This window comes from Ovis aries, chromosome 13 (assembly GCF_016772045.2).
Source record: "Ovis aries strain OAR_USU_Benz2616 breed Rambouillet chromosome 13, ARS-UI_Ramb_v3.0, whole genome shotgun sequence".
Classification (NCBI taxonomy): Eukaryota; Metazoa; Chordata; class Mammalia; order Artiodactyla; family Bovidae; genus Ovis; species Ovis aries.
Window position 1 is genome coordinate 56,744,572 of NC_056066.1, and position 27,711 is coordinate 56,772,282.

The 27,711-nt window shown below is 47.6% G+C and overlaps 1 protein-coding gene across 2 annotated transcripts in view; it reads right to left on the reverse strand.

The window, feature by feature from the left end:
- Positions 1-5,921: 5,921 nt before the first annotated feature.
- The window catches only part of EDN3 (endothelin 3), a 35,560-nt gene continuing 13,770 nt past the window's right edge, over positions 5,922-27,711 (reverse strand). The window contains 3 exon segments of one of the 2 annotated variants that reach the window (NM_001280691.1): positions 16,896-17,408; positions 20,114-20,194; positions 21,272-21,448. In NM_001280691.1, coding sequence (NP_001267620.1) covers positions 17,369-17,408; positions 20,114-20,194; positions 21,272-21,448 — 298 coding nt within the window. In that variant the 3' untranslated portion in view covers positions 16,896-17,368. 2 annotated transcript variants of the gene reach the window in all.

Genomic DNA, 27,711 nt, shown 5'->3' on the forward strand with positions numbered 1-27,711 from the left:
GCCACTGCAGAGACTCCGGGCCACGAGCAGTCAAGACGTGATGCTGCTTCTTCCTCTGGCAAGATTTTTTAGGTTATTGAAACAAACCTCCTATTGACTCTGGTGCTGTTATTACAGGGACTGGCTCCACTGGAGCTGGAGACTACACACGACCCAGCATCCACCAGTTGTGTGATTAGGGGTTGTCACACAGTGACAGTGGTCTCCTCTGTTTCCTGTACATCAGATAGTATTTGCTGCATAACAAACAAGCCCCAGACTTGCTCCCTCTGTGTCTACTTCCTCTCATCTTCCAGGAACACTGGGTCCCTAAATATGAATATGCATCTGGGCCTGAACGTGGCCAGTGCCATGAGGTTCTGGGGTTTGCCTTTACCTGATTGGTGGGCTACCAGTGGGCACTGAATTGCTCTCAACTTTCCATTATTCACCAGGCCTGGGATGGGCAACCTTGGGCATATATGCCTGCACTTCTGAGGGGTTTCTTCCTGGAGGTGAACCACCAGATCCAAGAATACACCAACTCCATGTCTTGGCCCCAGCCATTGATGACCCTCCAGAAAGAAGGCCATCACTCTGGCTTCTCCCAGCTGTGTATCAAGGTGTCTACCTCCTCACACTCTTTCCTATAGCATGCAGGCAACTTTCAAGACCCCTGGGATTTCGCCCCATGCCTGACCTTTTGAACAGCCTAACCTGAATGCAACCAGTGCCTTGATAATGTGGAACAGGAAGGGGCTGAAGGTGTATGGAAATCCCCCAAGACTAACTCAGGCTCTGAGGCAGTGCCAGTGAAACAAAATATGAATCAGAGAGGCACATGCAAGTCTCAACCCTTGGGAGACTTTTGCCCACAGCCTGACCAAGGCATGTCACAGCCCAGCAGGTCAGACCCACAGGGAGGGTGGGTGCTGGGGATGGGTTGGAGGAAAGGGGGCAGTGGAGGCCCTCTGAGGTCACCTTAGCCTCCCTAAGGCATGAGATCTCAGCCAGGATTGATTTTGCCCCCAGGGCACATCTGGCCGATCTGTGGACAGTTTGGTTGCCACAAGTGTTGGGGGGTACTACTGGCATCTCATGGGTAGAGGCCAGGGATGCTGCTAAACACCCTGCATACACAAACAGCCCCACAATGGGGAAGGACCCAAAACAAAACATCAGCAGCAGCGGGGCTGAGAAACCCTGGTCTGCAGAACGGGTTCAAGGTCCACAGTTCAATATTAGCCCCTACCCGTTCTCCTGAATCCCTCTCCTTTCCTGTTTCCTTGCCTAGGAGACATAGATGGGCTTCCAGGTGGCACTAGTGGTAAAGAATCCACCTACCAATGCAGGAGACACAAGAGACGGGAGTTCGATCTGATGAAACAGGCAGCTGGGACCTTAGCCCAGAACAAATGACAAGGACCCCCATCACCAAGACCCGTGTCTCTGAGCAGATGCTCAAGTGGCTGTTCCCAGACAAATGTGCAGTTCATGCTGAGAAGCGAAAACAAGACAGACTCAAAGCAGATGCCACTGCCCTGTGACCTCCCCAGAACACCTCGTCCCCATCTTTGGGGACAAGCATCTTGAGGCCACACTAAAGGCTGCCTTCTCCAGGAAGCTCTCTGGATGCCTTCCCCCAATCCCAGGGCAGAACAATAACCAGGAGCTTGAGGCAGTTTTCCAAACACTTAGATGATTATCTCATTTAACCGTCACAAAAATCACAGATGAGTACACTAGCACAGAGAAGCTGAGTAACTTGCCCTAAGTCACAGAGCCAGTAAATGGGGAGCCCAGCCGCCCATCAGATGGCGGTCACCACGCTGCCAGGCAGCACTTTCTTTGACAAAGGAACTCGGGGCTCTGGAGTTTTCTGGGAAAGAATCTGTATTTCATGTACATCTGAGTTCAGCAGCAGCCAAGCTCCCTCCACATGGGACAGGCCAGGAGAGAGACACATCACACTGTGACCTGTGGACCTCTCTTGAGCAGACTTGCGAGCATGCCAGCAGCCCCCAGCCTTTGTTACCTCGTACCCAGCTGGGCTGTTGTTGCAGTGCCCGAGGGTCTCTGGGGCTCTGTCTAAACCCACCACCACTGGTGAGGAATTCCAAAAGCGCCCCTTCTAGAGTGAACCTAACTTCTCTCCTCCCCCCAACTTTATGGCTGCCCAAGGAGGCTCATCCTTTGAGGCCTCACTACGGGCTGCCTTCCCACAATCCCAGGGGAGAACAATAACAGGGAGCTTGTGCCAGTTTTCCAAACACGTAGATGTAGTACCTCATTTAACACTCACAAAAACCACCAGCTGAGGAACTTGCCCCAAGTCAGAGAACCAGTAAATGGGGAGCCCAGATTTACGCCCTGGCCATTAGGCTTTGGGCTTAAAGGCTTAATGACTATCCTACACTGTGGTCTCCAGAATGCTTATCACCCTGCCCCCAAGTCCGTTGCTGTATCTTAAACTTTGATCATGCTCCCTATGGCTCCTGGATACCTCTAAGGGATTCTAGTAGGCAAGGCCCAGCACCAGAGCTCCAGGGCTGAGCCCAGAGCCTGGCACCCAGTCAGTTCTGAACTGTTTCCACCAGGCCCTTTGGTTTCTGTGTGATTCTGAGTTGTTTGAAGGATGAGCTGGGAGACTCCCCTTTCATCAGCATCCATCTCCCCAGCTGCTCCCAGGCAGGCACCCCCAGCCTCACCACGAGGCTGAAGCAGCACACTGCCCCTTATGAGCGAACCCCAGCGCCCCTCAGGTGAGCACCCTGCCTCCTGCTGGTCTTTCAACACATGACTCTTTGCAGAGATGACCAGTCGGGGACTCCTGGCTGCCCCAGCGCACATTGTTCCCATAATCCAGATCAGGCTGGGGCTTACCGCGGCCAGAGGGGACTTCTCATGCCACACAAGGTGGGCCACCGGATGGTGAAGGGCTGCAAGACAGACAGACACACAAAAGTGCTACAGGCACAGACCACGGCACAGACCCTGCTAAGCACTTACAAGCACCAGCTCCCGTAGCCCTCATAACCATCCTACAAGGAAGTGTCCTTACTGACTCCACTTTACAGATGGGGAAACTGAGGCAGAGAGAGGTCGAGGCACTGGCTGTGGGCACCTAGAGATATGAGGAGACCAGGTTTCTGGTTCTGAGCCCTCGGACCTCCCGGGGTGCTGCTGATTAAGGTGATGCTCGGATGTCCGGGCTGCACCCCAGCCCAGCTTTTGACAGCAGGGCATCAGTGCTGCCTCCCAGCTTCTGCCCCCACCTGCACAGGTAGAATTTCTTGGAGTCCCCACGGCCCTCTCAAGTTCTGCAGACACAAGGCCATACACAGCCTCTAGCAGAACACCGGCCCTGCTTCCTTTCCCTGAACTTCCAGGAGAAAATCCATCCTTAGAGAAAGACCTTGCTGGGCAGATGTTGAAGGTGCCCAGAACCACATGGTGGTTTTAGTAGGTACCAGGCACTTTCTCCTTACTGGTCCCCTTCTTCTACAAAAAAAGTATTGAATAGCATATTTTACAACTGCGTTGGTATAAGGATGAATGTAATCCAGGTGGGATCTGTTATTACTTATTTTCCTAATGTTCTTTTTTATTCTGACTTTAAATGTCAGCATTGTCAAAGGGACCTGGAAGCCCTACATGCCCCTGTGCTCTGCTCACTGCGTCTAGCGGGGGTGCTGGCCCTGAACTCCAGGCTTGAAGCACAAATAGGGTAGAAGCCCTATCCTGAACCCTGGCCCCCGGAGCTGACTCCACAGTCTTGTGAAACTGCAGCTCAAGTCCACAGGCAACAGAAAGGGAGATCAGGGAGACTCCACAGAACCCTCATGCCTTGTCTCTGCCCTACAGGAAAGCCTCTGTTGCCCCAAACTCTTTCATGCACATCAACATTATAGGGAACCCACAGCCCATCAATTCCCCAAATGTGAGGCAATGCTGTAGATTCCAGCCTCAGTTTGGCCAGACCACCGTTTACCCCCACCCTTCCCCTGTCCCCCAGCATTCCAGGATTTGGCAAGCCTGTGACTGCCTTGGCAACAGGGAGCCTCACCCCATGCTGGAATTGAAACCACAAGAGCACCCTCCCAGTGCACCACTGCCAGCCTGACCTGAGCCTGTCTGGAGCCCTTACACCACCTCAGATGTCATTAGGCAAAACTGGTGTTCCTGATGGGTTATTCGTGAAAGGAATTTTCAATGCATTTTATACGTCTCCTAAGACACCAATCCAATACTCTGATTTCATTTCTATGAGCGTAAGTCGCCGGGTCAAGGAATCAGAGCTGATGGTGTGTGAGTGAGCTCTGAACGGTAAAGCGGCCGGTGCGTCTGCAGGAGGAGCCCCTCTGAACATGGACAGTCGCCTCCGAATGTCAGCCCCAGGATGACAACAGCCCAACCAGAAGACTACATGCTCGTTTATTTTTTCTAACCCCACCAAAATCTTTGATAGCCATCATCAGATTCCTTGCTTCTTGCTAGAAAATTTTGGAGGAATATTTCAAATTATGCAACAGGTTCCAACCCTCCCCCCCCCCCACCCGCCAAGGTTTTTTGCTACTTTGAGTAACATAGTGATGAATACCTTTGTGATCAAAGTTCAGGGTATGAACATTTGCAAGTTCTCCTATCATTTCGACAGACTGTTTACAGATGGATCATTTCAGTTTGCACTTCTGCCAGGATGCGATGCAAATGGTAATTCCTCTGTATTCCTGTCAGGTTTGGTAATTGCCAAAGTCAGTTCTATACTCAGAAAACTGCTGTTTCATTTTGTTTTCCAATTAGGGAGTAAAGGGGCTGAACCACACCAGAGACAGACATCTGTTGGAAAGCGCAGAATGAAATCCCCTCGATCTTGGGTTACCAGAAGAAATATAGGACACACAGTTCAGTTTGAATTTCAGATAAACAACCGGTAATTTTTCGGCATAGTATGTCCCAAAGATTGTATGGAATAGACTTCTACTAAAAATGTATTGTTTATCTGAAATTCAAATTGCACTGGGTTTCCCACACTTTAGTTTGCTAAATCTAGCAACCCAAACCCCATTTTATCTGCTCTTTTCCTTCACACATCAGGGCAAAGCTCACTACCTCTAACATTTACGTGCTCTTACACTATGCTAAGACCATCCTAAGCACTTCTCCAACATTGACTCATTTCATCCTCAGACTAACCCTATTGGTCAGTATTACTATTAGCAGTATTTTTTTGGCTTACAATAATTAAGCAGTTTATTATCTTAAAAGTTTCTGGTTAAGAATCCTCATTCTAAAATGCAGGAAACAGAGGTTCCATCCCTGGTCAGGGAACTAAGATCCCACATGGCTTGGAGCAACTAAGCCTAAGAAATGCAACTAAGGCCCAATGCAGTCAAATAAATAAAAACTTTTTAGAAAAGCTTCTGGGAGTCAGGAATGTAGGAGGCTTAGTTGAGTGGTTCCTGCTTGGGGGTCTTTCCTGAGGCTGCCGTCAAGATTGGCCCTGGGCTGCAGGCTTCTGACTCGAGGCTGGAGGATCCACCCCTAAAGTGGTCCTTCTGGCCAACCTGGCATATTGCTTATGACTGTTGGCAGAAGGCCTTATTATTCCCCATTTTACAGGTGGAAAAGTTGAGGCTCAGAAAAGGTAAGGAATCAACCAGGGCAGCAGGTAGCAGAACTGGGGCTGGAACCCAGGCCACTTGACTCTGGACACGAGCCCTAAATTCCTTCTCAGTTTCACTGTGGACTTACTATTCCCAGTGCATCAAAAAGGAAACAGTTGTAATGAGCTACATCAAGTGCTTCTGTGTGTGACTCAAGGCACAACCAAAACCAAGAGCATGTTGCCCACCAGAATCCTGATCAACTTGGAAAAGACTCATCAGTAATTACCCTATTAATTTACAACACAGTAACAGATGTGCAGAAAGGGCATGGACTTTGTTTCTATAGGCATGTCCCATGCCATCAGGATTATGCTCTTTATTTGCTTTTTCACAGATAATTGGAAAATCCAATCTGTTCCCTGCTAGAACAATTACAAACTCGAAATTTATGGAGCCCGCATTACCCAGTGTGGGCCACACAATTCTCCAGGTGCAGAAAATCTGACGTCAGGAGATGATTTAATTTAAACCTGAGTTCGAAATAGTGCAAATTCTCCTGTTCCGGACCTTATTACTAATTAACCCTGAGGCTCTGGGAGGCTTGCAGGCTGAACATCCATCTCCCTAATCCTTTCAACATACAGTTGTTTTCCAGCTTCCTCCGTATTCCCCCACAACTCCCCAGTGGGAGATGGTGGGCCACTCCTCCCCAGCGAGGTTGGGGTAAATGTGAGAACCAGAGCAGGTGGGCACCGCTTGTGGTTGGCTCCAATTCCAGGCGCACAGCTGCCGCCCAGCTGCAGGGAGCCAAGTCCCAAAGTTTTCTGAGGATTTTCCCAGCATCTGGGTTCAGGAACACCCCGGCCCAGAAGCTTTCTCGTGAGCCAAAAGGGTCCGAGTGTCCCATTTCGGATGTAACCAGTGCCATTCCCTGCCCATTCCTGACCCCAAGAACATTTTAATCCTCTCCCACCAAGGCCCCACCCCCTCCGCCTCCTCCTGTAGCAGTGAGGCCCCATCTGTTTTTCAGCAAGGGCTGTCCATCAGAAGACAGGCTTCTGCCCAGACCTTCATCCGTGCCTGGTTCAGAAAGAGCTTGGAACCTCTCCAGTGGTAGGTTACCCTTTTTATCACCGTGGTTTTTCATTCTATCAGAGAAAAGAAGAGCTGACTCGTTGGAAAAGACCCTGTTGCTGGGAAAGATGGTGGGCAGGAGGAGAACGGGGTAACAAAGGTTGGATGGCATCATTGATTCAATGGATGTGAATTTAAACAAACTCTGGGAGATGGTGAAGGACAGGGAAGCCTGGTGCGCTGAAGTCCATGGGGTCATAAAGAGTCAGATATGACTGAGCGACTGAACAACAACAAGAGATAAGCATCATCTCAGATTTCTCAGAAAAAGTCCTTTTCCCATCCTTAGAAGCCTCGGGTTATTCACCCATTAGCTTTGTAGCAGCCCAGACATTCAACACGCAACAGGGTGCCAGGGCTCTGTGTCGTTCCTCAAGAGACCCCCGGAGCCTGGCCAACCGTCCTTGCCTTCTTTTCCTGGCCTGCACTCCATTGCTCCGCTCTTGAGGAGCAGGTCTCAAATCATTTGCTCATTCATTCAGCAGACCTCCTCAGGCACAGACGTGGTGCTAGGCTCCAGAGGGGGCCTGCAAAACAGCAAGAACAGTTATATTTATTGAAGACGTTAATGAGCATGTCAAGCCCTCAGCATATATCACCCAAGTCCACATGGCAGCCCTCTGAGGGAGACAACACTGCCACTCCATCTTGAAAACAACCGGAATTCAGAAGATTGATTCATTGGCTCAAAGGCAGACAGCTAGTGAAAAGGAGAGGTACAAACCCCAGAGCCCAAGTCCTCTGCTAAGACTTCGGAATCAACATTAACGCTTGACCACCACGCCACTCAATGCAGGCAAATGCACATTTTGCATCTTTGCCACTTGACATAAGGTCCAGGCAACATAAATTGCATCATACGGGACAGACAGAATTGGGGTATAGTGAAGTTCCATTTCTTGCCAGAGCTAAAGGTTTCGTTGAAATATGAAACATGAATGAGGGATTTGCTGTTCATCTCTGATAAATACAGAACTGTAACTCCAATTTTCCACCTCTCTCCATATCCACGCCCTTTGCAACAGGATTTTAGAGCCCCTAATATCCAGAAAGAGAGATCGTTTCTGGAATCCTTGAATCCAAGCTGCCTTGTACTTTGCTTTCAGGAGCTGAGGCACCCCCAGATACCCTGCATCACCCCTCTCTCACACTCCTGCTTCCAGCAGGAGGCCAACCTATGGAAAGACAAGTGACCACATGGAAAGGAGCCAGGTCAGCTCAGCCAAGGCCATGCTAGCTCAGCCAGCCCCGAGCCAGGCCACCAGCTGATGGAACATTATAAGCCAACCTGCAGACAGCAGCCAAGCCTGGTCAATAGAACCACACAGATGGTTTACAGACTTGTGGGGAAAATAACAAATAACTAATTTTTTAATCCAATAAATTTTAGGATGATCTGCTACAAAGTAGGCTTTCCTGGTGGCTCAGACAGTAAAGAATATGCCTGCAATGTGGAAGACCCGGGTTTGATCCCTTGGTTGGGAAGATCTCCTAGAAAAGGGAATGGCAACCCATTCCAGTATTCCTGCCTGGAAAATTCCATGGACAGAGAAGCCTGGTGGGCTACAGTCCATGGGGGTCGCAAAGCAATGGCTAACTGAACTGTTCACAGAAGCTAACCAAGAATCATGTTGCTTTATTTCCCAAGACAGATAATTTGAATGTAGGCAGTTCTTGGAGCTGTAATAATTAAGAACCCAAGTAGCAAAAAGAAAAAGAAAAAAAGAATCCAAATGGCAATCTGGAGCCATTTTACCCTGAAGCACTTCCTTATAGGAGCAAGGCTTTGAGTGAGAAAACTTCCAAGGGACCGCATTTCAGGGCTGAAAACAAAATGAAATCTACTGGCTCAAAAATACAAACAAACCTTGCAAAACAGAATTGATAAATGCTTCATTACATACCTTCAAAACATAGCATTGTGTCAACTAGTAACTGCAACTCTACCATATCCACACGTAACTGTGAGAATTAATTCAAATTCAACACACCCAAGCCTAATGAATAATTGCTTCTTAATAAAATCCAAAATGCTGAAAATCATGAGAGTTTACATTGTGATCTTTTCCACCTCCACTGAACCTAATTCCAGATACCTGTCCAAAGAAAAACAAACCTTTTAGGGAATTTTACAGCCCCCGTAAAGTCATCCTGTGTGGCTGCAGGCGCACTTTCAAGTAGTCGGCACAAAGTAACCCAAGACTGTTGACAGTGACAGTGACCGAGGCCTGTGGAAGCCTATGAACAGCTCTGGGAAAGCACCCTCATTTTTCAGATGAAAAAAGTGAGAACTTAAGAGGCTAATTGCCCCTAAGGGGACATTAGCACTGATCTGAATCAATTAACATGCCAGAATGTGGGGACTCTTGGTGAGAGAGTGGAAGAGCCCCGCGGTTGGCAGGTACCTGTTAGGTGCCCCGGAGAAGAGGTCTGTTTGGTCCTTGCTCCTGTAGCATCCTACAGGTCACCGAGCTCCCAGGCTGATCATGCTCTGTCTGTTGGCTTGCTTTCTGCTGGATGGTGGTGCACCCTCCAGGCAGGGACCAGACAGTGCTTCCTGTGATCACTAAGTGGTGGTCTGAGTGCTGTGGTTATGCCGTGAACACAGCAGACTTCAACTCTACCTGATGAAGGCGACAATAAGCAAAATGACAAAGGAAGTGTGTGCAGGGCAAAGTACCCATGAATGAACAAGGAGCCCTGCACCCTCAACTTTACTTCTCCCTCTGGCTCCTGACCGACCCGCCCCGAAGGGTGAACCCTTCATAGGCCAGCTGTCTGGGCCCTCTGGGGGATGGCCCTGGGGAGAGGCTCTCAGCTCATGGGGGATGTAGAGAAGGTGAGAGCAGGTGCAGGTGTGCGGGGAGATGCTGACAGGTGTCGATCTGCTCAGTCTCCCTTCCCCACATCTGGGAGATTCAAGTAAAGGACTCAAGTCTTTCAGATCACTGAGTTGTGCCTCTTTGTAGCTCCCTCCTGAGACAGGACCATGTGGATGAGGACTTGGTGTGCATAGTGAAGGTCACTAGCAGGAGAGGAATTTAGGAAGCTGCAAGGAGTCTTTTGTGGCTGGAGCATCAGGAGTAACTGGGCAAGATGAGCTTGTTATATTAATAGATAAATATCAGGCATTTGCTATAGAGCACAGGGACCTATAGTCAATATCTTATAATAACCTGTAATGGAAAATGATCTGAAATTATATACCTGAAAGTAAGACTGTGTATGTTGTCCATCAATGATAGTTAAATTTTAAAAATAATTAAAAAGATGACAATGTGGATGAACAAGGGCCAGATGAAATATGGGCTCACAGCCACATGAAGGATCTGCACTCACTTTACCTTAAGAGTATCTGGTAAATAGTGCATTCTTAGGAACTGACTTTTTCCCCCCGAAATACTGACTTAATGTTTATAGAAACCAAGTCAAAAGTGAAACTGTTAGCTGCTCAGTCGTGTCTGACTCTTTGCGGCTTCATAAACTGTAGCCTGCCAGGCTCCTCTAGTCCATAGAATTCTCCAGGCAAGGATACTGGAGTGGATTGCCATTCCCTTCTCCAGGGGATTTTCCCGACCCTGGGATCGAACCCAGGTCTCCTCCACTGCAGGCAGATTCTTTACCATCTGAGCCACAAAGGAAGACCAAGAGAAAAGGTAAAAACCTCTAGAACTCATCCTATCCCAATTCTAAGCTGGGATCACAATTAAACTTCCTGAGCCAGTCGGAAGTCCCTCTGTTACCAAATAACTCTGAAGAAGATTCAAGAGTAATTCTGATTCATACTGCTGCTTTCTTATCTCTAACCTCTACCTGCATTTAGGACTCCTTGATCCCAAGTAAATCTATTCGTTATTAGGAAAATGTTTCCCCTGATTTTTGGTTCAAGCAACTGAGTACACAAGTAATTAAAATACGAAAGGTTTGACTTTTGAAACTCGACATTCTGACCCTGCGTATGACTTGGGTATGGTTGTAGGTGATAGTTTTTTGGGTAACCCCGTAGAGGTTACACATACATACATACTCATTGATTTCATTGCTGTTTGAGAGGCAGTCTCCTCTAATATACTTTTCTTAAAAAGAAGGCATATTTTCCCTTTGAGTTTTCTCTTTCCTCCAATTAAAGTCTAAGGCTCTTTCTTGGGTCACAGGGCATGGCGAGAAATAAAGATGGCACCAGGTCTCTTCTGATGAGAAATGCTAGATGTGCCTGGAAAGAAGTCCCTGAATAGGATGGGGAACACATGTACACCCATGGCTGATTCATGTCAGTGTATGGCAAAAACCACTACAATATTGTAAAGTAATTAGCCTCCAATTAAAATAAATAAATTTTAAAAAATAAAAAAAGAAGTTCCTAAATATGCCTGTCAAGATGCATTTCACATGGGCAGGCTGGAAACTGATGAAAACCATAGTTTCTCTTGCAAGCACTTAGTTCCCTTAATTCAAGGCAGACATGATGCCTTAATCAACACCCTTGGGTTATAGCCCCCTGCAATAGAGCCCTATGCATTTAGCTGCCCATATCTCATTTCCCTCAACTTCTGAGAAGAGCATCTAAACTTCCTTCGGTCCCTGAGCAGAGCGAGTATCAGAGCCCAGGCCAATTCTTATATTGTATCCTCTTGACCCAGTAACTGGTTCAGCTATAGACCAATGATCCAATTTGGTCCAGTCCCAATGGATGCAAGACTTTATAGGACCAATGGGCTCAAAGCTCTCTCTTTTCCCTTAGACTTGAAGCCATAAGAACTGATAATTACTGGATCCTCTTTGGAGGAGATGCCCAGATTAGAACTTGTATCCCATTACATGAGCTTCAGGAACTGGGGGGATTTTTCTAAGAGAAGAACATGCTATTTTATAAAATCCAAGTGTAAAATACAGCCAACCAGTGATCACAATAAGTAGAGCCAGAGACAAAGCATCACCAAGAACCAGGCTTCATGCTCTCATGCCTCTTGCTAAGGACTTCATCTAAGGGAAAAAAAGGGAGCCCCTCTTGAGAATATCATAATTCAAGAAAATACATGCACCAAAGAACTAATGCTTTTGAACTTTGGTGCTGGAAAAGACTCTTGAGAGTCCCTTGAACTGCAAGGAGATCAAACCCGTCAATCCTAAAGGAAATCAACCCTGAATATTCATTGATAGGACTGGTGCTGAAGCTCTAATACTTTCACCACCTGATTTGAAGAGCTGACTCATTGGAAAAGGCCCTGATGCTGGGAAAGATTGAGGGCAGGAGGAGAAGGGGGCCAAAGAGGATAAGATGGCTAGATAGCATCACAGACTCAGTGGACATGAGTTTGAGCAAACTCCAGAGACAGTGAAGGATAGGGAAGCTTGGCATCCTGCAGTCCGTGGGGTCACAGAGAATCAGATTCAACTTAACAATTGAACAACAGCAACAACAATGGTCATAGCAGCACTATTTACAACAGCCAAGACATGAAAGCAACCTAATTGTCCATCGACAGAGGAATGGATAAAGATGTGGTCCATACATACAATGGAGTATTATTCAGTCATAAAAAAGGACGAAATAATGCCATTTGCAGCAACATGGATGGACCTGGAAATTATCACACTAAGTCAGTCAGACAAAGACAAATATAGTATATATTTGTCTTATAGTATCATTTACATTTGGAATCTAAAAATCATGATACAAATGACCTAATATTCAAAGCAGAAACAGACTCCCAGGCTCTATGAAAAAAAAACTTGTGGTTACCAAAGGAGAAAGGGAAGGAAGGGATAAATTCGGAGTTCCGGATTAATGTATACATACTACTATACATAAAATAGATAGCCAACAAGGATCTACTGTATAGTACAAGGAACTATACTCAGTATTTTGTAATAACCTATAAGGGAAAGGAATCTGAAAAAGAATATATCTATATATATGTTATATATAGATATGTGTATATAATGGATGACTGAATCATTTTACTATACACCTGAAACTATACAACATTGTAAATCAAACTATACTTCAGTAAGAAATATACCTTAAAAATGAAATTCAATTAAGAGGCACTCCTGAGAGATAGAATGGCAGAACAGCAGTATTGGGGGCAGAGCAAAAAGCCTTCCAGAAACTTTAAAAACAGGAGATGGATGGGAGAGATCCCCAGATTGGAAATAGATACCAAGTACTAATTGATACAAACTGGAGGGGGGAAAAAATCCCCAGCTTGACCCTTGCTACTGAAACTGCAAACCATCAAGGATAAGGAGAAAATTCCTAAATCAACAGAGAGGAGAGACAAATTATGTACACAAGAAAGGCACTCTTAGAAATTTTCCACCATTAATAACCGACGCCAGGAGAGAATGAAATAACATCTTCAAGCAACTGAGAGAATACAGCTGTCAACCTAAAATTCTATCCCCAGCCAAACTATAATCTATAAATTCCAAAATAAAGACGTTTCAGATGGACAAGAACATAGAAAATTCACTCCTCATGGAGTACTCCAGTGCAAGGGTTGGCAAACTGCAGCTCACTGACTGTTTTGGCAAATGAAGCTTTACTGGAACACAGCCAAACCTTCTCGTCCACTCACATACGTATTATCAGGGGTTGTTTTCCAGTTAAAACAGCAGAGTAGCTGCAACAGACACTATATGGCCCAGATGGCCAAAGGCATTTAGTATCTGGTCCTTTTCAGGAAAGTTTTGCTGATCCCTGCTCTGTAAGACTCAATATTTACATGTGTATTTATTCATCCAACACATGTTAGATAAGCACCGGCCATGTGTGCCAGACCCAAATGAAGGATGGCAGGTTCATGGTCCAGGCAGACAGAAGCTTAGCAACTGCTGTGCTCAACAGCCACCCCTCTTTTCTGGGAGATGGTGCCAGGGAGCACCTCAGGAGGTGGAGCCCACAGACATGTCTGAAAACAGCAAAATAGAGAACTGTCTTGACCTAGACAACTCAGTCCCCTTTGAAGCTCATGTTTCAGACAGGGAGCTGGCACTCTGAGATGGCTCAAGGGCCGTGGAGTTTGCTTTGCTGCCTTGTGTCATGGACATGGCCACGAATTCCTCATCTCTCTCTTTCCAGCAACGTCTGCTCTCTCTCACCTCACCCCAGGGCACAGCTGGTGCTAGAAGAGCCCAAGCTGCCTGGCCTTTCCCCAGCACAGTGCCCCACATGGACCTTCCTTCCCCAAACCTCTGCTGAGGCTCTACCCATCACTTGGGGTGTCTGTACTCCATTGCCTGGCTTGGCTTACTCTTACTTATCTCCTCCCCAAGGAAGTTTTCCTCACCTGCAGGCTGAGTCAATACCCACTTCTTCATCCCATTATATATTACATTATAAGCAGCTCTGAAGTGCCTCTATTGCTTATCTCTGTGTCCAGGTGGGCTTTCTCTCACTTTCTGAGACTGATACACATCTAACACCACAATAGCCAAAGGGGACATTCACACTATGCAATCTACCGTGGAGGAAGACATGGAAAGCCTTTGCTGTGAATACCTTACATGAGATGAACAGAAGTGTGCTAGAGAAAGTTCTAATGCTTCTGCAGATGGTACAAAATACCTCCCCTCACCATGCCAGCTCCCTCAGGTGGTGTTGGAGGGGAGCTGATGCTGGGCACCAGACTTGACCCTGGTGGTTCTTGCCAGTTGTATAGATATATAGGAATTGACATACTCCATAATGGAGGTCTGTTCAAAGATGAGAGAGGAGAAGGGAGGAAGGAAGAGAGGGGAGGTGATGAGCTTGTGTTCGATACACGACCTCCCCAGTCCCAAGGGGCTCTTTCCCCCGTCATGAATTCTTGATCCCTCTGCCTCTTCCGTTCCTCGCCCACCTCTTGTCACTTAGAGCATCATTCTGGAATGCTGCAAGGATTAATGACACACGCCTGGCAGAAAGTTGCTTGCATTCATTCATTCCAGCCCCCCGCAGTTATTAATTCTTACAATTTCCCCGCACTCAATACCACTCAGATCTCAACAATTCTGAGCGTTCCTGCCAGTGAAGAGAAAAGAAATCACATCTTCAGTGACAGAAGGACCCAAGTGGATTCATAATGGTGTGAATAACAGGTAACTTGATTTGCTTCAGCTTTGAGATACTTAAGAATTCATATAAAAGGATTTGGGGCTTTAGAGAATACATGTCTTCCGGGGGTGGGGTGGGATGATTGACTATCCTGACAATTTCTATAAGTCAAATTCCATTACTTTGAAGAACGTTCAAAGATACACTTCCGTAAGAAACTTTTAAGTAAAAATAGGAGTGACTAAAGTTCAGGGCAAACTTTGAAGACTCTATCTTTTTCCTTGTGTGAGATTAGGATTAAAAAAATAATTGCCTATGTACATCATTTCTTTCCATTTGGCCTCCTAATAAGGCCGATAGATAAGCGGTGGCCAGTGATCACATCCATTTATAAATGAGGAAACTGAGACTCAGTATAAAGTTTGTTCCCTGTGGGGATTTGGCAGGCAGCAAAGGCAGGTCTCCAGCTCGAAAAGCCCCTTATGCTGGACTTCCCAGGCCTGCAACCTGGCCAGGTGATGGACCCCATGCTCAGAAGGGCTCCTAGTTTGGGTCCACCATCGCCATCTTGAAATTCTCAGTAATTTTGAACTGTGTTTGTTCAGTGTTGCTGAACCAGTGTCCGACCCACAAACCAAAACGCTAAGATGCAAAGATGCAGCAAAGAAAGTGTTTACTCACATGGCAGCCAGGTGAGGAGATGAGAGACCGACTCCCAGGCGACCCTTTCTGGAGGCAAGGGGTTTGGGGTTTTCATGGGATAAAAAAAAAGTGCAGTCTTAGGCGAGGGCAGCATGGGGAAAGCTGGTTGGAAAAAGGTGCAGTAACTGTCACCTGCACAGTGTAACCAAGCTTCAGGCCTCTGCATGTTAACAGGTGGAGGTGGGCTTTTCAGCTTCCTGACATCACAAGGTCACCAGGCAGACACTCACACATAGCCAGTTGGAGGGGTGGTGTTCCCATCCAGTCTTAACCGACTTAGCTTGAACTAGACACAGCTGACTCCAAGTTCTTGGAACATATGCAAATTTCTTGTTGTTTAGGCTCTGTGCCCCTTGGAGGACAAGCAATGATTTAAATGACCTTGATGTGTGAAGGCAGGTTACAGGTGTAATGGATTTAACTAATGAGTACCTATGGTTTCACAAGGAGTCCTGCATGGGTGTTCTGCACTGGATCCTGCAAGCCCTGTAGCCCATTTCACACACAACTCCATGGACTCTCCTTCTAGACCTCCACACAGATCCCGGGAGCACTGGGACTCTCTCTCCCCCAGCTCCTGGGACTCCTTGACCCTCCTCCTCCTCTCTGGGTCTGCAGCAGCTACAAGGTCTCAGAGCCCAGGAGGAGTGCTTCCCATGAACACTGACAGCTCCTCCTGTGCTGCCGAACAGCCTGAAGGGTAAATCAGTGCCCAATTCTATCAGTTCATCAAAGTCGAAACTCTCTAAAGTTTGTCTAATTAAAACAAGAAGCTCCTGGGCTTTCTCAGGTTAGATGTGCTCAAATCCCAGAATACTAGATTTCTCCTGGCTCTCTGGCTAAGTGTCTTTGTTCCATTCCCTGATGGTCTCCAACGCTTGACTCAAAAGAAAGAAGGAGGGGAAGAGAGAAGAGCCTAGCACTCCCACCCGCACCCCTCCGCCAGTTGTCTTTTAAGTCTTGAAGGCTTAAAAATATTGTAATTGATAGAGTAGATCAACCAAACATGGTCACTTCTGGCTTTTAATTCTCAAGAATCGTGAGTAGCAAGGCAAAATAAAATGTGAAGATCCACTGTTGGCTGTTGGCTACGACTGTCCTCTCCCTGGGATCCTGCTCAATACCTCTGTGCCTGTGGGGCCAGCAGACAAAGGTGTGCACCGCTAAAAGCTGACAAGGGTGGCACCAGGGGAAGGAGCCATTGCTCCCCCAAATCTCTCTTCCCAACCACCTTGAATGTTTTACCTTCCTCAGACAGTCCCCCAGATCCGCTCCTTCCTTCCAATTCCAGCAGCCCCCTTGCTCATCTTGCTCCATAATTGACTTTAGATGAACCTACTTCTGGAACTGGAACTGTTTTCTGTCCTCTCCCAGGGCCCACAGAAAGCAGATGTGTAACAACGCATATCACACCAGCCAGAAAAACCCACAAATCAGAGCAAACTTTCAGATTTTTTTATTTTGCATTTTACAGGATTTTCTGAGTGTTAGCACAATGAATGCGTTTCCGAGATACCATCCTGCCACAGAGCCAAACAGTGCTTAGGCGTTTTAAAAAAAAATGTAATTCAAGCCCTAAGGAACATGAGCTGGGATTCAGAACAGAATTTAACATCTCTATGTACAGAGATTCTGCTGCAAACACATCCACTGAAAGGAGTTGATGTAGAGACCAGTTTCACAATAAATAATTGCTTCTCTAAACTGTATACCATCTCGCTGGCACATCAGTCCTTTCCATTTCCTTATGATGGATATTCACACTCGTACCTTATAATACTCATTGAGAATTTAGCATTTGGTCAAGGCTAACACCTCAGCATCCACCATTCAACACCTTGGCAGGGGAAAGGGGAGGGGATGGGCGGCCTCTCCCCATCCCTGCTGTTGAAAAACACCATCTTCTTCAGCTGCTCAGTAATCTCAGCGTAGCCACTAGAGCGCAGCTGAAAGAGATTGCGAACTGTCAGGCATTACAATTCCCAGTTGTTGCCAATTATATAGATAAATAGAAATTTACATAATTTACAAAGCGCTTGTGTCTGCGGCTTATTTTGAAGCCATTCCCCAAAGATCCACATTTCTTCCTGAAAACAAATATCACCCTAATAGCCTCGCGCTGGGGCTGCCTTCACAGTGGCTTCCAGGGAACCAGGTCTATGGTTCATCTGTGTGCCTGTTGGCAAAGGGCACAGAAGTCCCTCTGCCACAGGGCCTGGGGTCCAACACCTGAGGGTATTCATTTCCTTATCACAAACATCAAGAATCCTTTCTTTCTTCCTTTCCTTTTCTTTTTTAGATGTATTCTTTTAGTGGGTACCAAGCACAGCTGAAAATGTCTGTCTAAATCCCATAAGCTTCAAACTCATCAGCTCCTGTAGAGCTGTGATCTGCTGACCCACCCCTGGTGCCTGCCCCCTGTGATGGGTTGGACGTCGACATGCTCCGACGGAGCCTGCATCTGTTCCCAGATGGACATGGGTTTACATTTGCAAAGAGTTAGCTTGGGGTCCACTCACTCCCAGAGAGAAGTGGCTTTGCGACGTGCCATACCTCTCCAAAAACAATTTCCTGAGTGAAACCCGAGCCTTGGGCTGCGGGCCCTGAGGCACAGCTGGGATCGTTTTACCCATTAGGGAAGCTGGGGTCTTTGGATGGGGCATTCTTGGGAAAGGGCTGTATTGTTAAGTGAGGACCCTTTGAGTGGGTTTTCTCTCCCAGGCAAAACTCGTTTCTTGTCCTCAAAGAGGTGGAAATGTGAGCCAAGGAGGAGCCGTAACTGAGGCCTTCCTGCTGCAGGCCCTTCTCCCCAGGGAGCTCCCGAAGGGCCAGTGGAGGGGCAAGCAGACTGCGGGGCGGGGACGTCCACTTTGATGGAGGTCTAAAGCCTACTTGCTTTGTCTGGCCTTGACTTCAGCCTACCTCAGAAAAGGCGGGAGGGATATGCAAAAGAGAAGAAAGAAGCCTATAACAAAAGCCAACCTCTCTACTACCTGAAAGGGAGCCACCCCATCCCTCTTCAGCCTATTCCTTGTTTTGGCAGAGCTTCTTGGCAATTTCAGAGCCTCCCATTTGCCTGAAGGTGTACACACAGTCATCGCTGTCAACAGAGCCTTAGGAGCTCTCCTCTTGCAGCCTAGTCCCATCTTTGAGGATCACAAGCTCAGGACGGGAGCAAGTTCCACTCTGAAAATGTCAATCTAGGGATGGCTAACTCCAGTCTTGCAAGAAAGTCGGGACCATGCTTATAAGGAAAGACTTTTCCTTTCCAAGTAAAGCTTCTTACAGGAGCTTGACATGCAACATTGTAAAGCCTAGAAGCAGATCCTTTCCAGGCCCGGGTGGAACATCTGTGCCAATGTCCTCACCTCCTGAACATCAACACAGGATAATGACAACAGCACTGGCCTCCCCTGGCTTCCCAGAACGCGCCCAGCACAGCACGTTCCTACTGCAGGGCCTATGCACTTACCCTGCCCTGTCTGACACCCTCTTCCCTTCCTCATCACTCTGGCTCACCCCGTCCCACTTCCTCTAGGTCATTATGCCACTGTCACGTGGCCAGTGAGACCACCCAACCTGCAACCACCCCCAAAACTCCCTACCCCCAGCCTGCTTCCTGCTCTCCTTCACATGCCCTGCTTTACATTTTATGTACTGGTTTGCGATCTGCTTCTCCCACTATTTAAGTGCCAGGAAGGCTGAACTTTTGCCGTATTCTCGGTAGTGTCCCCAGCATTTAGGATGGTGCCCTGTACATCACAGGTGCTCAATGAATCCTTGCTGAATTGAGTAAACGACATGATAGGTGGATGGTTTAATCACACTACTCCCTCACTGAGAGTGGTTTGGGTTTGGGGTAAGGAAGAAGAGGCAAAGCGGGGACTGGTGGGGGCCTAACTCATCCTCTCCAGGGTCTGCCTCTGTCGCTCCTCTGCGTTTTTATTGTGGATGCTGACAGAGTCCTCTCCAGATGACTCGAAGCGATCTGCCACCAATTTGGAATGTCTTGTATATATCCAGAAGGGTTTAACCCTTCCTTGATCAGACCATGTAGGAACCCAAACCCCCTTCAGGCCACTGCTATGAACATAAATTACCATCCCATTGCAGATGTGTAGACAACTCATTAATAACAGTTTCTGATTGATAGAATGACAAATAAACCCAGTTGGACTGCTGGAAGCCCACAGGATCATACAAAAACCACAAACGGGTTAAAAAAACTTATGAACTGGAGGACTTGGAGAACCTGGCGCCCAGCTGCTATAATTCATCTCTGTCCAGAATCAGCTGCTGAAAAGAAGAAATGATTCTTTTTCTAAAGATCATATTTTGCTATGGGAGTAGAAGCACAACATGGGCTCTAGCAGATGAGCCTGCAGGGGTTCCAAGAAGCAGTGGTTGGTGAGCTTTATCCAGACCTGGTGAAATCCAGGGCTGGACATCACTGCTCAAAAGCTATAGGGAATGCAGGGGTCAGCTCCTAAGACAGGGGGCAGGCTGTCCACAATTTTGGCTGCTCTGACCCCAGGGGACAAAGCAACCCCCCACATGCAGTGGGGTTCCTGCTAGCCACCTGCACAGACCAAATGCGCCCCGCATGTCCTCCATGCCGCCCAAGGGGCAGCAACTCAGAAAGCAACTTCACCTCCTCGGACGCACACCCCCCAGGGCACCACCAGTGTGCTTTTCCACTTCTTTGTCAGGTGTTTGTGCCGACCTTGAATTCCTGTGGGGAGAGAGCCAGTTCAAATGAATCAACCTGCATTTCCATGTGGCTGGTTTTTCAGCATCCAGTAAGGCTTGTCTTTCCACCAGTATAAGCATGGTCCCCCAGGACCGCCTCTCAGATATAGTTTCCGAAGGCTGAGCACGCGGGGGTGGAGTCCCACTAAAATCCAGCCTCCACCCACACTCCTCAGTTACCCACTGGACATTAAGGAGCCAAGAAGAAAAATGTGGTTGTGCTGGTGGTTCCAGACAGCAGGCCCTGGGTCCCTGGTTGGGGTGGGTTGCCGCATAGAGAGCCCCTTTGCTGGCGCTTACTTGCCCAGGAAGCACCTGGAGGTGCCATCCCACCAGCGACGGCTCTCAGAAGAGGCTCAGCAAGGTAGCTCTGACTGGCAGGGTCTTGGTCCAAATTAATGAAAAACAGGAGCGAGGAGCATTAATAGGAATGGCTATTAGGTAAAACCCAACTTAAATGGCCACCACAAAGCAGACCTAGGGCCTGCTGATTTATCTGAGTCCACACTGACTCACAAGCTTCTCCAGATGCTTGTAGGAGACTACAGGGTCTCCAACTCAGGGACCGGGGAGGGAGCCACAAAGTAAGACGATGAGTAACGCAGGTGAACGGACATTGCACATCTCACTCATGGCCTTCACTCGGTACCAGCCTATCTGGCCACGCGGGCATGTGGGCTGGTGAGACCAGATGCTCCCATTTGTTACTTTTGAAGAAGCTAAAAATGTGCATTTGTGGGAGTGGTGGTGGTATTCTTCAATTTTTAAGAGTTACCAACTTACTCAGATTTTGGCGAATTGCTATGCAATCCAGAAGAAATACCTCTGGAGACCAGATAAGGCCACGGCCATTTAATAGTCTCTGCTCTGACAGGCAGTGAGGGGATGGGATACCATGCCCACGGCCCTCCAGGAGCCAGGGCTCCTCTTCCCCTCTGCGCAGTCCCCACCCTCACCACGCATCAGATGGTATCCCTCAGGATAAGCCGAGCCCTCCTGTACCCACACTGCCTAGGGCAAGGATCTCTGGAAGTGCGGAAAGCCAGGGAGGGGGTCATACCCGCGGGCAGCCAGGGACCAGGTGCAGAACTGCAAGCAGGCGTCATCATCGCTCTCCGTGCAGGCACAGCGCAGTGTCCCCTTCACCGGCTGTGGGCTCTGCGGGAACTGCCCAGCCGACCTCCTGCCCCTGCTTCCGCTGCCTCTGTAGCTGGACAGTCCATAGGGCACAGTCCGTCTGCAAAGAAAAGAGCAACGTCAGGGCCACTTCTGGGCGAGCCGCCTGGGTCTCTCTGCTCTTGGACGCCAGCAGGTGTGGAGTTGGCAAAGGGGTGGAAGATGGTGGACGCAAGGTGGGTGAGGCAGGCCATGCAGCCACGTCCCAGGATCTGGTGTCCACACCCTCCCCACACTTTGAGCCTTGGAAAGGTTCTAGAGTGAACCCTTCACCCTGTTACCCCCACTCCCTGCCCCCTGCTCCCCCCTAAGCCCCAGGCAGTACGCTGGAGCCTCAGGGTTGGAAAGATGGGAAGTCCTGGTGGAGGATGGAGGATGGCCTGTTTGCACCCTCCCAGCAGCCAGCCCTGTCTGGGCGGGAGCCAGCAATGCCAGGTGTGTGCGTGTGTGCATTTTCCGTCTTTTCAAGACCTAACCTCAGCAAGCATACCTCCCGTCCTGGATCCTTGCAGGGCAGTTCTGATTTCCCCTTCCTGCATCCAAACCCTTGACATGGACATTCCCACTGGCCCAAATGCTGATCCCAGTCTTCATCCTTCAGCCAGCAGCACCTGAGCCTGGTCATCCATACCAATAAGATGCCTTCCTACCCCGCAGCCCAAGGCCTGGTTTGTTCCTGCCCCGCCAGCCACCAAATTTCTTCTGTGCATACATCAAATTTGTAGTCTGTGCTAACTGGAATACAAATTCAGTTATGGCCATTGAAACACATTGTGGCCTTGGAACAAGACTTCCTTAAAGACACAGACATGGAAGCCTCTGTGCCCTGAGAGATATATAGCTGAAGACAGAAACGGCCTTGGGAAAAGTCTTCTTATGAAGAAATAAATGCCTGAAACTATTTACCCATTTCATTTTATGGTTGGAGCTGGCATGAGGGTGGTGGTGTCACTTGAAACAATAAATGTTTAATCTGTTTCTTATGCTCATGTCCATCCAAACCAGTGCTCTCCAGGGATGGGAGGACACTACCAAGCAATTCAGTGGGAAAAAGTTAAAAGCAGCTGCTTAATTCATTAGCACTACTGAATAGGATTGGGGGCAGATTAATAATAGCTAGAGGAAACACACGTGGCCAAAAGTTACTTTTCCAATAAATTCTGGCTTTCCTTCCAGTCCCCAAGATTAACCACCTTGGTTTCTGGGAGCCCCATGAAGTATCACCAATCAGCCACCTCAAAGGGGGTTCTGACATCCTCTGTGTGCTTTCAAAATAACATCAAATTGAATTTCCTTTAATTTAAAACACATGCCATGGTGCCTTTTGGGGGTGGTGAGGACAAAGTGGGGGGGTGCCTCATCCTGACCTGATGCTTGGGAGAAACCTGCTCCCTGCTGGACTGGAGACTGGAGCTGAGAACATAACCACCCCCACCCTCTTTCTCTTCCCCTCTCCCCACTCGCTCCTACCCGAGTTAGTTATGAAATGGTTCCTGGATCCAGGCAGCCCCAGTACGGAGCAGTCTGTGCTCACAGGATGGAGAAAGCAAGCAGGGGCCCTTCCCATTCTTAGCTGTGCATGTGTTTTCAATCACTCAATTGTGTCTGACTCTTTGTGACCCCATGGACTGTAGCCCACCAGGCTCCTCTGTCCATGGGATTCTCTAGGCAAGAATACTGTAGTGGGCTGCCATTTCCTTCTCCAGAGGATCTTCCCGACCCAGGAATTGAACCCTAGTCTCCTGTGTCTCCTGCGCTGGCAGGCAGATTCTTTACCCCTGAGCTGCCTGGGAAGGCCCTGTTCTGAGTGGAATCTTTGCTAAAACCTCATCTTTTCTCAGGAATAGGAAATGGTGGGGGTGGGATAAAGACAATACCGACATTGTAGGGAGGCAGGATTTGGCTAAAGGTATAGATTTCCAGTAATAGGGCCACATTAAGTCTCTAGGTGTTGACATTAAACCCAGGCCCCCATTCCTTGGTGAAAATTACACACAAGGATTAACAACCACGGCTCCCATTTTTCCACCAACAGCAAGACCTGCAATTTTGAAGTTGCTGTCAGCTGATTAGGAATTTGTGTGCTCAGAGCCACTCAACTTCACAAAAAGTGTTTTAAGTGAGGAAACAGGGCGACCTGGTATTCTTTAACAGAACTGCTAAGCACTTTCCCAGCAGCCTAGTGGGAGGAGCTAGTATGCAAATAAGCCCTTGAAACTTTCCAGGAATGTTCATGGAGGGAGAAAACCCTGCTCCAAGCCTGGGTGTTCTAGGTGTGCACTCTGCTGGCTGACCTGGGAGCCAGTAGCAGGTGATGCAAGCTGAGAACCAGAGGACTTAGGATATAGTCCTGCCCACCGAAGGCCTACCCTCTGCTCCCCTCCTTCCCACAATAACAATTCCAGCTCCAACGAAGGCCCACTTCCAATAGGTTGAAAATTTAAAGGTTTTTAAAATCTGATAAGCGCTTAGTGGCTCAGATGGTAAAACATCTGTCTACAATGCGGGAGACCCGGGTTTGATCCCTGGGTCGGGAAGATCCCCTGGAGAAGGAAATGGCAACCCCCTCCAGTACTATTGCCTGGAAAATCCCATGGATGGAGGAGCCTGGTAGGCTACAGTCCATGGGGTCGCAAAGAGTCGGACACGACTTAGCGACTTCACTTCACTTCACTTCAAGCGCTTAAATAAGAGTTTGGCTTCAGAATACCTTGGAAATTAGAACTTGATTTTAGGATTCTGAGGCTCCTTGGAGTTCTGTGTTGCAACATGGCAGCACTGGGAGACTCGGCACTTCAGCTTCCCATCCTGCTTGCTCACAAGTGCACCCCAAGCTCCACCCATCCCCACCCCCCAGCTGCAAGCAGCTGCGCCTTGGCTGCCCTGTAGGCCTTGGTAGATGTGCCCTAAGCCCTGTTCTGTCCATAGATGTCAGACCCTGAAGTGGGCTCAGAGACACCTGAGGAGGGGGCGATTCCAGAATCATAAATACTCGGTGTATGGCCTAGAAGAAGGAGCATATGGCTTTCAGTCCCATAGACTCCTTGCAGTGGGTAGGAGATAGGGCCAGAGGAGGGTCAGAGATGCCCTCTACCCCACAAAACCAGGGCAGGGGTCTTTCTTGTCCAGCTCTTACAGTGGACACCAGCTCCAAGAGAGTAGAAGACAGGGCTCCGTCTTTTGCACCTGCTGTGGACCCAGCACAAGGCTGAAAACATGAAGACTATTAATTAAGTAACTGGCTGTTGAGCGTGAGATAAACTAGACCAGTAAGACTGGATTCTCTCCAACCTACAATGTTCAACAACCACAAAATTCCAACATTTGCCAAGCATCCACTATATCTGGAAATACCTTATTTTACTGCACTTCACAGATAATATGAATTTTACAAATTGAAGTTTTGTGGCCACATGCATTAGATGATGATTGGAATTTTTAGCAATAAAGCAGTTTTAAGGGCTGTATATTTTTTAGATACGCTGCTGCTGCTACTGCTGCTAAGTCACTTCGGTTGTGTCTGACTCTCTGCGACCCCATAGACAGCAGCCCACTAGGCTCCTCTGTCCCTGGGGTTCTCCAGGCAAGAATACTGGAGTGGGGTTGCCATTTCCTTCTCCAATGCATGAAAATGAAAAGTGAAAGTGAAGTCGCTCAGTCGTGCCTGACTCTTAGCGACCCCATGGACTGCAGCCTACCAGGCTCCTCTGTCCATGAGATTTTTCAGGCAAGGGTACTGGAGTGGGGTGCCATTGCCTTCTCCTTAGATATGCTATTGCATACCTAATATATGGCAGTATAACATAAACAAAAGTTTCATAAGTGTTAAGAAACCAAAAAATTCGTGTGACTTGCTTTTTCACTTTGTTGAGGTAGCCTGGAACCACATGTGCAGTATTTCCAAGGTCTGCCTGTATCTCCCTGGTATTATGCCAAGTGTGATGAGGATGCAGAAAGGCCTTCGGGCATTCACACACTACTGGTGTGTGAAAACAGTACAGGATAAAGAAACCCTATAAGCCTATATGCACAGGTATGTACAAGGTACACAGAGCACAGAGAAAGGTTACCTGGTGATCCCATTATTATGCTGTATAGCACTTACATGATGATCACACCACCTGTTCCAGTTTCCTGATTTACAAAAGTCGCTGGACTGAAGGATACACTGCACTGCATGAAAAGTACTTAGCAAAGAGCTCCTAGCAGTGAATGGATGTGGCTTCTGCTGTTGCATTTTTGGTCTGGGAATTCAAGCGAGTTGTACCAGGCATAAAAAACCCTATCTACCAGCCCTGCATTTAAGATGTGTGACTAAGGAAGAAAGACAAGTAAGAAGGAACCAGAATGCCACCTGACAGAGCAGTGCCATTCTTTGTCAGGCTTCCTTTGGCTGGGCCATCTCTCTACACTGTCTGCCCAATAAGCACTCATGTTTTAGTTATTGCCTTGGTACACTTGTCATTTCTTGAATGATAAAGAAACGAAAGTCTCTTGAATGGTGAATTGGGAGGAACTAATGAAGGAACCCTGAAAATGAAGTTAAATTGGCTGAGAACTTTGACCAGCACACCGTCTGACCTGTGGTTTAGCCTCCTGTTCTACAGTGGGGCTTAAAGAACAAAGTTCTTTGTAAAAGTAGGCAGCATTTCAACCTGCTAATGTTCCAGTTGTAACACAGAGCTCCATACAAAAGAGAAGCAGGTAAGATCAGTACAAATGCTCTTAGACAAAAGAAAACACCCCAAAACAATCATATTGACAATGTCTAGTGTTGTGTGTCTTTGTATATTAAATTGTCCTCAGCTTATACTCAGAACATTCATTATTTGATCAGTGATGGTGATGCCAAGATCATACTTATCACAGTGTTCCTTAGTTCCCATTTTCTCCCGGCTGTCATACATAAACGTTAGTAAATACTAAACTTTCAAATCTCCTGTATTCATTCTCCATCTGCATCATCACCCAGCCAGACTCTAAATTCTCAGCAAAGATGATCGAATTGTCCTAGAAAGCCCAGTTTTCATAACCCCACCTACCCACCCTGAACTGAATAGCACTCAACAAATATTTGCAGAGTGGTTTCCAATGTACGGGCCTGGACTAGACTTCTGATGATTCATGATGGGCCCATGGCCCCGTACACACACAGTTTAATCTAGTACAGAGGTTAGAAAATTGGCATTTCTGTAGGCTTCATCCAATCACAAGAGGGTGGTGTTTTTGTTTTTGTTAACTTGAAAATTTCACACAAATATCCCAATTTCCATCTTCTCTCAGTTATACTCACTCCAGTCCCACACTCCAACATAGCAGCAGCTGTCTGAAGCTGAGTGGTACCATCAAAGCCTGGCTCAAACACTCTTATTTGGCCCCAGTCCCTACGCCTGTCCTTCTCTGCTTGCTTTTCTTACCTGTCTGGCCTTCATGGGTATCTCAGGGTACAATCCCTGTTCTAGTGGCTTGTTCCATAAAGCAAAGCCAGACAGATCATGTGACATGGTGACAAAATTAGCACCAGCTACTATTTTTCCAAACTGTTGTCATTTTCAGTTTTAAAAAGCCCAGGTTCTGGTGAGTGTCTTCCCAACAAACAGAACATTTTCACTTCACACTCAGACATCAAGATGATGCTGTCTCCTCCGCTTCACATTTTCCTTCTGAAATGGAAGAGCAAGATCAGGACTATCTTTGGGACACATCGTACAGGAGGCACGATGCTGCTGACCGGTCCTGCAGCTGAAACGAAGAGGAACAACTGTTTGCCAGTGGCAGGCAGACGGCAGGGCCCCCCCAGCTGCCAGGCACCAGCGGTCATTAGATACTGCCCCTCACAACTCCCCGGAGAATCAACTTCTAGACTCCAACAGGCTTTCTAACTAAGGCTCAATTTCAGATTTTATTGGGCAGGGAAGAAAATGTGGATCAACTTCATTGACTGTCTTTGTAAAACTTAATCAGAAAAAAGTGTGAACTAAGAATTATGTTAGAAGAATGAGACAGAATGAAGTAACTACAGAAAGTGACTGAATATTCAAAGGCCTGTAAAAGCATCCATTCACCTCAAGAAACATCTAGTGGACTGCCCCCTCCCCACTTCCACTTTGCACAAAGACATAGAGACAAGGAGGAAACAATAGCTCAGACACAGAAATACCCGCCTTAAAAAACTTAAAAGCCCAGGATTCTCTAGAGCCTGAGTTCAATGCTGGCTGTTTTCATCTCCTGGAATCAAATCTCTTGTCTTTCCCCTGGGGAATGGTCCCTCTTTCCCTGTGTGAGGTCTTGATGAGACTGTCAATCACTGTATCTCACCTTCCC